The sequence below is a fragment of the Barbus barbus genome (assembly GCF_936440315.1).
Source record: "Barbus barbus genome assembly, chromosome: 35".
NCBI lineage: Eukaryota > Metazoa > Chordata > Actinopteri > Cypriniformes > Cyprinidae > Barbus > Barbus barbus.
In genome coordinates, this window is record NC_136763.1 from 8,858,602 (window position 1) to 8,871,301 (window position 12,700).

The 12,700-nt window shown below is 36.7% G+C and overlaps 1 protein-coding gene across 1 annotated transcript in view; it reads right to left on the minus strand.

Moving 5' to 3' along the window:
• LOC306854831 (voltage-dependent P/Q-type calcium channel subunit alpha-1A-like) overlaps window positions 1–12,700 on the minus strand; it is a gene marked incomplete at its 3' end in the record, with an annotated part of 144,837 nt that overhangs the window by 20,370 nt on the left and 111,767 nt on the right. Inside the window, exons 32-40 of the mRNA XM_079393076.1 lie at window positions 11,184–11,348; window positions 10,992–11,102; window positions 10,708–10,791; window positions 7,012–7,128; window positions 6,374–6,439; window positions 6,088–6,185; window positions 5,264–5,414; window positions 4,961–5,088; window positions 2,584–2,680 (exon numbers count right to left, since the gene is read on the minus strand). Of these exons, the coding sequence (XP_079249202.1) occupies window positions 2,584–2,680; window positions 4,961–5,088; window positions 5,264–5,414; window positions 6,088–6,185; window positions 6,374–6,439; window positions 7,012–7,128; window positions 10,708–10,791; window positions 10,992–11,102; window positions 11,184–11,348 (1,017 nt within the window). The remainder of the gene's footprint in view (window positions 1–2,583; window positions 2,681–4,960; window positions 5,089–5,263; window positions 5,415–6,087; window positions 6,186–6,373; window positions 6,440–7,011; window positions 7,129–10,707; window positions 10,792–10,991; window positions 11,103–11,183; window positions 11,349–12,700) is intronic.

Consider the following 12,700-nt stretch of genomic DNA (forward strand, 5'->3'; position numbering starts at 1 on the left):
AATTGTAACAATATTTCATAATATTTCATTAATATTTTTTACAGTATTTTTGATCAAATACATGCATAATTTCTAAGCATTAGAGAAAATCTTATCAATGTCAAACTTTTGAACGGGAGTGTAAATGGCATTACCTACAAGTGAATAATGTGGGAAAAAACCTCAGTTTTGCATGAACACTTAAAATCCTCTCTAATGTAAACAAAAACTATAAGGATATACATTACAGGATATTGATTACAGCCTCCACCTGCAAAATTAGTGACATGAAATTTTGTATCGAAAAAAATAAAAATAAAATAAATGGCTTTGTAATCATTCACCTCAAACTAAACATGCCATCTACCCCTGACTAAGGTCCATAGCCTTAATATGATGAACGTGACATGTAAAATGGCTGGATGTAAACACCACACAAGGATGCACTCAGATCCTAACAATTTGCATAATTAAGAAGCATGCTGATTAAAAGTGAAGAAATGCAAGATAGATGGATAGAAGAAGACAGGAAGTGAAAGAGGAAGAGAGCAAGAGAAAGGAATTTTTGTGCAGGGATGTAAAGATGTAGTGGCTGAAAATGCAAACTGGAGGAATGTGGGGAAAACAAGAGATAGAGCAAGAGACAGTAAAAGAGAAAGAGAGAGGGGAACGGAAACAGGTCAGAACTGCATTGACAGAATCAAACGAAGGACAGGTGGAAAAGCTTCTCTGTGATTCTAGTGGATTTGCTGAAAAAAAAATCAAAAGCACAAAGTGAGACTAAAGACTAAACCTACAAAAGTGTCACCTGTCAAAATCATAGAAAATGGATATATGTAGACTTTAAAAATCATCCACTGGAGGGAAAGACACAGAGGACCAAAGGCACACGATCCTTCCCAGTCCTTCTGTACACGCACACAGACTGTGTCTATATCCTTCATATTTGTATTTAAAGTTAGGCTCGATTTCTGCAATGAACATGGAAAACATACTGCGGAATACAATATATAATACAATATTCCTTGTTTTCTAGTTAAAGTCAACATGAAATTGCATTCGCAACCCAATTTTCTTTTGCAATGTGATACTCATAAGTGGAACAGGATATTAAGCGAGAACAAAAGTAGAAGTTGACCTGATTTTATTTATAAGTTGATGCAGAGGCGGAACTACTTAAAAATTTGATGAAAGATTATGAAGCTTTTTTCTGAATAATATTATGCCAATGAATAAGAGCCGGTATGTGTATTAAGAAACTAAGAAGGGTCTATTTCTGATTTCATGTTGATTTTAACAAATATGTAAAGTCATAATCTCTAAGAATTGCTAAGAACTGCAAAATGACATTTAAGATTTCCTGTTATAGTCACAACAAAATCCTTTCCATCTGTATGTGAGTGAGTATTTGAGCACGGTGCAGAAGGGCTGACAAGGTACCCTCCGTTCCCACTCTCCAGTGGATGTGTGCGTTCGGATGTATGTGTCAGCTGGCTAACGCTTTCACCAGTACCCCACAACGTAAAAAGAAAGATACAGCAGCTCACCAACATCAACACTAACAGAAAAAAACGGACAGCTTTGATTGGCTGTGGCGCACCCACGGTGGGCTGCTGCCGCTAACCTTGTAGGCGACCCGAGCTGGGCACCTCTTCCCCAGGCCTAGCGGAGGACACATGTGCCTGAGCATCTCATACATATCACTGTAACTGATCCTGCCGCTGTAAGGGGGAGCGGGGTGGGAGGGGAGGGGTGAGATCCCCAGAAATTAAACGGGGAGAACGGGGGTGGGGGGGTTTGGAGGACAACGGACAAAAAGAGAAACAATGGAGGGGGGGAAAGGACATCATGGGACAAACCGGAGGATGGTGGGATTTAAATCAAAAAAGGAGGAAGGAGGAGGAAATAAGAACGGCAAGAAAGAAAAACAAAGACACATAGGTTATTGTTTTGGTCTGGGCGAGGGGCGGGGTTTTGAGAGCGTGAGAGCTCTTGGTTGGCTGGAGGTTTAACAGGAGGAGGGGAAGCTGGTTTTTAGTCCTAGTAAAAACACTGTTCTATGCGATCGTGGGACGGTCCCATAGAACTGCAGTGGTGCTTCAAACAGGCAAAGAAAAGCTCCGCTGCTTGGCGGTGAACTATGGTAGTCACGTCAATGCAGTCCTCTGATCCCCAACCCTCACTTCGTCCCCAAACAAGAACAATGCACACTGTTACACCCAGTTTGCCAAGGCATGGTTCAACAGCAAGCAGAAAGAAAACAAATAACAAAATGACTGATTCATTTTCTCTTTTTCTTTTGATTAGCTGTTTAGAGTGATTCATTCCACAGAGAGATTCATACAGATTTGGCTGTCGATGGCAGTGCACGTCATGCTTCTAAAAAGGTGTCTGCATTGTCCCGCACATTCTCATTTGTCATATCAGAATGCATATAGAGATGGCGAATAAAATAACAAAAATGAATTTCAAGTAAAAGAAAAACTGTGGAGAAGAGTAAAAAATAAACTGAAAAAAGGAAACATAAACAAAAAGAAAAGCAACATTCATTCCAGTCTTCAATGCGAGCAGGTGCTTAAGTTTTTTGTTTAGTAGGATCCAAACCTTGCAGGCCACCCTATGAGGACATTTCTTGCCTAAGCCCAGCGGGGGGTCGATAACCCGCAATAAACTGTACATATCCTTATAATGAATGCGCCCGCTGCAAGAAGAATACAGGGAGGTTAGAGAGGGGGCACACACGGAAAAGAGAGAAGAGAGCCAGAGAGCCAAAGAGGAGGTGGAGAGGAAGAGGGAATACAAGAGAAACAAGAAGAGGAGCACAAAGAACAAGAGAATAAAAGCAAACATATCCATTGACAAATCACAGACCAAACCCAGTGAGGCTGTTCCACTGCCTCAAACCGATAGAAAACCAGATCATTCAAAGGACAGCCCAACCGATTTTTAGGCTAACAAACATGTTTAGATCATACGAAAGACTGGAATCTTCTTGCAATGGACCCTTCATAAGACTGAGATGAGTAATTAAAAACCCAGCAATTTTGACATAAAAAGTGTCTCTATAAACAATTTTTTTTTTTTTTTTTTAAATGACAAAAAAAGAATAACAAATACATAAATAAATTCATACATGCATGCAATGGACATTTGAAATGAATGCTCATGTACCTTAAAGGAATTTTACCTGCTATATTTCACTTCCACAATCCAGATTTACCAGACAGGTAAAAAGGGACCATTGCCTTGGATACATTTAAACATGCATGTGAGGGTTACTGTATCCGAGATTTCAATGCATGTCAAAATCTAGTCAATAAACCCCACCTATGCATGTGAATGAAATAACCAGATCAAATTTTGAGTAAAAAAAATGGTGAAGCTGTCCTTGAATGATCTTTAGTGCTGTTCTGAATCCTCCCCCCATCACGGTGCGGAGTAAACAAATCCACCGATATGACCGTGCACATGAGAGGCTCTCTCATCTTGGCGAGTCCAATGACTTAATTGAACTGCATACAGTGACAGCTACATGGGCTTTACCAGTCAAAATACATGAGGTGTATTTTGTTAACGTTTGTATGCAGTGGCAAGTACAGAAATAAGCTGCGACAGCTTGTCTGTGAAGATGTTTGCCATGCACACCTGAGCCATAAAGATGGGAGAATTAAGTCATTGTGAAGTCAGAATCTGCCATGCACAGGGTCTCATGTCCAGCTCTCTCTTGCTTATGTTCTTTTAAATCACTTTTTAAATCACAGTTTTTATACACATTTATTTTATTTGGGTTTGGGGGGGGGGGGGGGGGGGGGGTGTTGAGCAGATTTTCTTACACTTTTCTAGACTTTGTTGCACTCAGTATTTCCATTATTTTTTCACATTAAAAATATTTTACATATAATAATTTTTTATTATTTCTATGCTGAAAATTATGTATACTATAGTAAAAATGCAGATATCTTTCTGACTCTTTGAATGTAAGCATTTGTTCAAATCAGGATTAAGCAAAATTCAGAACTGAAAAATTGGTTCCCTTGTATTTCATGAGTTTGAATAGAATTGGCCACATTCCACAGAAAGATGAATTGGAATTTAAATTGGAATGACAGAAAGAGGAATGTACTGAACTGTAATTCAAAGAAAATCACCACAAGTAATGCATTCTGGGAAAATAAATGTCTTTCCAACTTGGTTCACAAGAGTTCATTTCTTTAATATGATGAAATGATACACTATTAGTAAACTCAAATGCCTATATATGGCCATCTATCCATCCATCAGGCCTATAAAACAAAGCTTTGGTTTTAGTTATATGAATTTCTTTGAATGTTGATTAATTTCAGAGCTATTTATTTACATTCATATTCAAATTGCAATTTTACATCTTGTTTGGTACCGTAACTCAAATTCAATTCAAATTCAGGAACTGATCTGGAAGAATAATGATAAAAAAAAAGGTTTTAATTATATTTTGAATGGCGCACAACCCTGGTTCAATCATTAAACCTTCTTTTGCTCAATCATCATCACCAGATGTGCACTGTCAACAGGGAAAACAGGGTTTCTCAGGGCTGGGGAAAGAAATCCTTTCCTTCAGACCAACTCCATGGGCTCCTGCAGAACAGCACTCGAGGATGAGGCAAGCACTGGGACGGGGGCGTGGGAGGGGTGTAGGAGGGATATAAAGACAAACACTGGGTATATTGAGATACCCAGCAGCTATGGAGAAGGATGATTGGTTTTTGAGTTAGTTTGCTTGCACATATATCTCTGTGAGAAAATAAAGAATCTTTTTAATGTTACAGTGTTTGTTAGCTTGCAGTGAACATGTTTCCTTTTTAAAAACTGTTAGTATTAAGTGATTTAGGTTTTCCATTCTACAATTTAAAGGTAAAAATCAATGGTTGCATGTGCGCCTAAAACATGTGGTTTTGTGTGTTTGAGTGGGAGAAAAAGTGTAAAGGATGTGCGTTTAACTCACCAGGCTGCTGGGTCGTACTCTGCCCAAATCCTGACATACTCATCCAAATGATGTGGACCCAGAATGGAGGAGTCCCTGGTCAGGTACTCAAAGTTATCCATGATGACAGCGACAAAGAGATTCAGCATCTAAACACAAATACAAACCCCACAATGCAAGCCCCAAAACATACAGAATTAATTATTTACAGTTTAAAGCAATAAATAAAGAATAGATGCATATCTGAGAGAAAAAGGTAAGTATAAAAAAAAGTGGGATTAAGGTAAAGGAAGGTGAAAAGAAACAGGTGGAGGCTGTTCTCACCAGAAAAGAACAGAGGAAGATGAAAGAGACAAAGTATGCATAAGCGAAGTTGCTGCCGCACTCTGACCCCTCGTTCCCAGAGTTTTCATCACACTCCATTCCTCCGAGACATGCCAGCATGATCTCATGCCATGCCTCGCCTGTGGCACTCCTGTTACCAAAACATACAAATGCATGACATTTAAAGGTGAAATAAAACATAAATATTAGATGAAATACTTAAAATTGAAAATAACGCTTTTGCAAGTAACTTACATAAAATAAAATAAAATAATTAAAACTGAAATAAAAAATAAATGCTAAACAGGAATATATATATATATATATATATATATTTTTTTTTTTTTTTTTTTTTAAAAGCACAAACAAAATGACTAAATCTTCAGCTAAAAATTAAGCTTTGAATATTTTGGTGTGAAAAAGTCTTGTTCCTTAAAACAAAAAGGTTTAATTTAAAACCACCAAAATTTCTAAAACTTAAATCTAAAAAAAAAAAAACTTAATCTGAAAAATAAATGAAAGCTAAGTAGAAAAAACAATATATGGGTAGATGACAAATAAAAATTGGACTGTGTCCTATGGTGTGACATAGCAAAAAACAACAACAACATACAAATAACATGAGAAAAATGTATCTTCAAATAGCATGAGAGAGGTTTTTCTTCAATGTTAGAGGTTATTTATTTTTATGTTTACATTTTTCCATCACACCATAGGACACATTGATACGTCAACTACCCATATATATATATATATATATATATATATATATATATATATACATACACACACTAAAATAACACTGGTAAAGACACAAGCCTGACCTGAAGAGGAGCATCAGGGCCATGATGAAGGTTCTGAAGTTATTGTGTTCATTGATCGCACTACCTTCCTCTGCATCCAGCCGCAAGTTCCCAAACAACTACAGAATCAGAGAGAAAATATAAAACTACTGCACACATCACTGATCTCACAGATGAGATCTCCCAGCAACCTTATTCCACTTCTGAACTTGTTGAAAGATGCTTATTTAGGATAATTTTGTCTTTATTTCTATTTTCAAAAACCCACAGTGATGTTAAAACTCATTTCAAACAGAACAGCTGTTACCTGCATGCCAATGATGGCATAGATGAAGAACAGAATTGCAATGAGCAGGCACACATACGGCAGAGCCTGTAAACAGTAGATAGAAACACCATGAAAGGAGAAACAAATTGGACAGAATTTTGAAGTTTGGTCTGAATGTCTGTGTATGTGTTTTTACAAATGTGCACACTGTAAAATAGGTTGAGTGCATTGTCACTTTGCTTGTATAAAAGCTACAGTCGAATAAAAAACATTTCTACATCTACAGGTATTGCAATGTTGCACGAAATAATGTACTGCAATGATCCCATTATTGTTTATTTTTGGACAATGTATTTTTTAAGCCAAATAATTGATTCCGGTATCCAAACTGTTTTCAATTAATCATGGACATTCACTCTTTAAATTCTTTAGGCAGGACAGTTGGCTATACATTTTCATTACATGTAGAAAATATGCAAAGAAATATTTCTCAAGGAGAAAAAAATGCTTATTTTTTAACTCTAAGGTGGGACTTTAGATTGCCTGAAATTTTGATTTGAAGATTTCGGTGCAATTTTTTTTTGCATTTATCTTAAATGTTGTCCCTTGGACTTAAATTTGGCATGTGAATTGGTGTGCATGTGTGACTGTAGGCATTAATGTATGACTTTTTGTACCTTAAATGACTGAACGAAGGTCCAAAGCAAAATGCGAATGGTCTCGCCCTGCCTCAAGAGTTTAATGAGACGTGCTGCTCGGAAGAGTCTCAGAAAACTCAGGTTTATGAAGTTATCCTGGGGAGATTAGATTGAGACATATGTAGAAACCGAGACAGAGGAGAATGTTCCAGAAGAAAAGGGAGAAAAAGAGTGCAAGAGACACAGCATGTGAAAGAGATAGTGAGTGAAATAGAAAAATCCCAATCAGTTTACTCAATGATGATGAATCTAATTTTCTTTATTCAAATAAATGAATAAAATAATAATTTAGAGAGAAAATGGGTTAAAGTAATACATAAAAGTATAAAAAGATTTCTTTCTAAATGTATATAAATACACAATGTACAAAATAAGGTTAAAATGGAATTGACACTAAAAAATGAAATAAAAAGGACCAAATTAATTCAGGAGGGGCTTAAGAAAAACAATCAATAAATTGTAACAGTCAACATCCAATCATATATTAAAGCATAAACTTTTTTTAATCAAATGCACTGATCTGTTGAGACAGGCAAGGCACAGTATGAAAGCAGCCTGATGCACTATAATATTTAGCAAATACAGGCATACAGAGTAGAATCCCGACAACATTAGCCAATGGGGATTGGCTGTGTTGGTCATGTAATTCTCAATGGTCCAATCCACACAAAGTTCGTGCCAACTGTCTTTTTTTCCTCAAAATTACAGTGTTGCATTTTAAACACAACTGACAAAATCACTCAAAATATTGAGTTCAGACATGGTACAATAAATAATAAATCGTCTCATCTGTGTGGACAGGTTATTGAGGATCACTCCCCCCATTCCAGCATACACAAATTTCTATGAGTGAGATGCAGTGCCCTCTTCCATACAGAGGAGGAACTACAGTAGTGCACAACAGGCAGATGAGCGAAGAAAAGATAAGGTAATGAAAGAATAAGAGTCATCATGCAGCTTTTGCTAAAGTGCATGGCATTCAGCGATGGCATGACAACGCCTGTGACTACCTGTGAAAGTTTAAAGGCATTTGTATAAGCAAAAACAAAAATAGTGCTCTCATTGGTCAATGGGTAACCAGGCAGATTAGAACTACAGGTCAATAAGAGGAAGAGTCAGCTATTGAAATTGGTCTGAATCTCTTGTGAATACATTTAGGTAAATCTCTATGTTCATTTAGTAAAAGTTACTTTAATTTACATATTGGCCCTTGTACTGATATATAAGTGTGTTTGTATGAGGGTGGGCGGTATGACCAAATGCTTACATGAGTAATTTTAGATTGTTGTAATAGTCTATATCACAATGCAGTTGTGTTTATGAAAATCTGATGAAAAATGGTTAATAAATAATCCTGTAGTAATGCTTATTCTGGATTTCTAAGCTCCAAACAATATCCACACAACACCTTTTCCTTATTTTGACCTGCAAAATGATAGCTGTGTGGATAAAACCATAGTATAAATAGTAAACTGACACTTTTGTAACCATCATACCACCCAGTCCTAGTGTTTTTAATAGAATATATGAGTGTTAACATGAGCAGTTGTCCAATCGTCAAGCATCTTTGGGGTAATGGGTCATCATACTGGAAGCACATGCTTTGAGGAAAGTGGGGAGGGAAGAGAGAGGCATTTTGGGTAATGGATGCATTAGGAGAAAATTACAAACCAACCGGATTCTATGTGTTGTTGCAGTAGATGGAGGCATACATGTACAGTGAGTGTGTGAGGGGATTGGATGGGTACACATGAGATGATAGATATGAGAGTTTCATAGTGCATTTTTGTTTTGTTTTGGATTGGATGGGTTTATCGCCAACAAATCAGAGGAACAAAGAAAGCATGTAAAAAGATAAAACAGGAATAAGTCGTTATGGATACAGTCAACAGGCTGAATAATCAAACACAGATACGGTGGCTATTGATTCACTATGCAGGCTGTTCCAGTGGCCAAACTGAATTTTACTCATTATGACCTGAAAAGCATTTTTTTTAAATTATGTTGCAAATACAATGCTAACTACCTTAGGGACAATGGCTACATCCAAAAACCTAGCAGCTGCCTCGCTGCGTTATCAGGCAATGACTTTGCAGTCAGCGTTTTTGCACTAAGGCATGAAACTGATTTCGGACAGGCTTCTGAGGCAGCGTAATGGTTTAATGATCTACAACAAAATAGAACGAGTTTTAGTGATAAATAAATTAATATTTCATTACTAGAATACTGATAATTCTCTAGAAATAACATCAGAAGTGCAAAAAAATTTGTCAGAAATATACATTTACACAAACTGTCCACTGAATGCAAATTTCAGATGCCATCTTTATTTTTTTTTTAGCTCAACCAACACGGAATGAAATGGACAGCATTGTGGGATATCAAAGGCAGCGAAGATACATCCACGCTGCCTTCAAAATTAAATCAAAAGAAGGTACCTTCGGAGACAGGAAGTGAAGCTGAATTTGGATTTGGACATGGCTTGATGCCTTCTTGCCTTGGAATTCTTCCTCCGAAGGCAGCATTTTAGAGCTTTCAGACGCAGCCAATGTTGTTAACAAAAACAAATCTAAAGCTAATTTTATTAAAAAGTTAAAAAATAAATAAATTATTTAAAATAAAATATAAATATTAGATAAAAAGCCCCATATATATATATATATATATATATATATATATATATATATATATATATATATATATATATATATATATATATATATATATATATACACATATACATATATATATATATATATATATATACACACACCAGGATATATACATAAGGTAAAAAAAATAAAATAAATGCTGACCTGGCAAATAATCTAAATAACTCAATTAATTTTAGTTATAATAAACAATTATTAACCAAGTTAAATAACTTTGAGTAAAATTGCTAAAACTAAATTAAATAGGAGTAAAAAGAAATGTAAAATGACAAACACATTAAAAAATTCCAATGATAAAGAAAGTTCATTCAAAATATTAATAAATACGATACTATATAAATATTACTAAAATAGCACTGATTATATGGTTTATATCGAAAGTTATATGGACAAATTTATATAAAAGTTATATAACAATTCACATCATATAATGTGTGACCACTGGGAGAGCCCAAAATCTTCAGTGTAACACATCAGAGTAAAGTGTCTCTGTCTCATTTTCACAGACAGAGCACCCTAGGCACAGATGAGACACAACACCAGGACGAATACACACTCAAACACTGACATTTACACACAAAAACCAGTACAAATACACACAACACTTAGAATGGCAATAGAATGAACACATGATGTGGAGGATTGAACAGGTAGATATTCAAATAGACAACAGTTTCAGCATTTTGCTGCCAAGTCACCTTTACCACATAATTTTGGAATTGTTGCAATTCAATTTTGCTTATTAAACACAATATGAATAATTCTGCAATAGGATGATATTTTAAAGACATTCATTAAGTACTTAAATATTTATGTGCATGAGAACTAAACTTTTTACTGTCCCTCAAAAAAGGGAAGTGATTGCAAGAGATGCATTTACCGGTTTATATATAATACCGGTTAAATATGAAAGTGGATATATTCACATCTGGCCATTCAGTTCCAACATGAATCAAGATGCAATCTGCATTTGCTTTTGAAACTTGTCTAAAAGTGCACTTACCCATAGCTCTGTCACCAAAATATCAGTGATGCTGCCGATAACAGACACAAAATCAAAAATATTCCAAGCGTCTCGGAAATAATTCTGCAGAGAAACAAAAGGAGACAGACCGACAAGTGCATTAGAAACCTTTTTCTAAAGGGGTTAAAAGAAGAAAACATTTAAAAACTCTCAGGTCTAAATAAATAACAGGACATATGAATTGATAATGAGTGATATCTTTAGGTGCAATGAGTAATGCTAGAAAGAGCTGGATGTATGAATGTGATTGGAGAGAGACTTACTCGGGGACCAAAGGCAATGATTTTCAGAACACACTCCATGAAGAAGAGTGTGGTGAACACTATATTCAGGTTCTTCAGGACTATATCATACGTCGAAGGGGCCCCATGGTACTGGAAACGGACAAAGAAAATTCAGACCCAAACAGATACACAAGGACATTACTGATGCTAAGGGAGGAAGAAGAATTTTACCTTCATCATAAGGACGATGGTGTTGAGCGCAATGAGAGCCATGATACTGTACTCAAACGGAGGTGACACCACAAACTGCCACATTCGGTACTGAAAGCTTTGCTTGTTCTGGGGCATGTGGCGCGTTAGAGGTTTGGCATTTATAGCAAAATCAATACAGGCTCTCTAGAAGACACAGAACAACAGAAAACAGTGAAAGAAGCATCGGACGTTTTACGTTGCATGTTTGTTGCTGTGGAGAGAAAAGTGAATAGTAAAACTGTTGACTTCCTGTCTGGAATGTGGCTAAATATAAAAAATATGAGAGCACAAATGTGACCAGCTGAATCACAGCTGCTTTTGACCCCGGAAACACATTTTAGGGTTTATATATATGAATTTGAAAAGTCTCAGTTTTCTTACGTTATAATTATGTTTCTTCTTCAAAACATTGTTGAGATATCTATCAATCTATCTTAGAGATATAAACACTAAAACGGAGTAAATTCATTAGGTACACCTTGCTAGTACCGGGTTGGACCCTTCATTCTTTCTTCATCAAGCTTGATGCCTTCAGGACTGCCTTAATTCTTTGTGGCATAGATTCAACAAGGTGTTGGAAACATTCCTCAGAGATTTTGGTCCATATTGACATGATAGCATCACGCAGTTGCTGCAGATTTGTCGGCTGCACATCCATGATGCGAATCTCCCGTTCCACCACATCCCAAAGGTGCTCTACTGGATTGAGATCTGGTGACTGTGGAGGCCATTTGAGTAAAGTGAACTCATTGTCATGTTCAAGAAACCAGTCTGAGATTCAAATAGTAGCGTAAAAGAACTTCCGCTGCAACCTCTATCAATGGCTGTGCCCATAGCACAGCATTGTTGTGGATTATTTATGTAGAATTCAGCACATATACGTCTTCTAAAGAGACCAATCTCAGTTTACAACAATTAATTGAGTATTATGAAATGAAGGAATATGTTGTCACGATACCCCGATGTGTATTTCGTGACTTTAACAGGAGCGCGCGAGCCATACTGCACAGCCAAAAGAAGATAAACTATGACGTAGGAAATGTATGGAACACACCTTAAAGGAAAAAACTGGATAAAAAGAGTATGCAGACACGAACTCGGGAGATTCCCTGCAGGGTCTCTCGGTTTTATTGTCTCTGATAATAAAATCTAAATTCTGGCATCAAAACCCCAAGACTCTGAGAATGATTCCTCACAGCATCGGCGGAATCCACCACAAGACAAGCAGACGAAGGACGTGGATTACTGGAACCATGTCCTGTGGTCTGATGAGACCAAGATAAACTTATTTGGTTCAGATGGTGTCAAGAGTGTGTGGCGGCAACCAGGTGAGGAGTACAAAGACAAATGTGTTTTGCCTACAGTCAAGCATGGTGGTGGGAGTGTGATGGTATGAGGCTGCATGAGTGCTGCCGGTACTGGGGAGCTACAGTTCATTGAGGGAACCATGAATGCCAACATGTACTGTGACATACTGAAGCAGAGACTGGGCCACA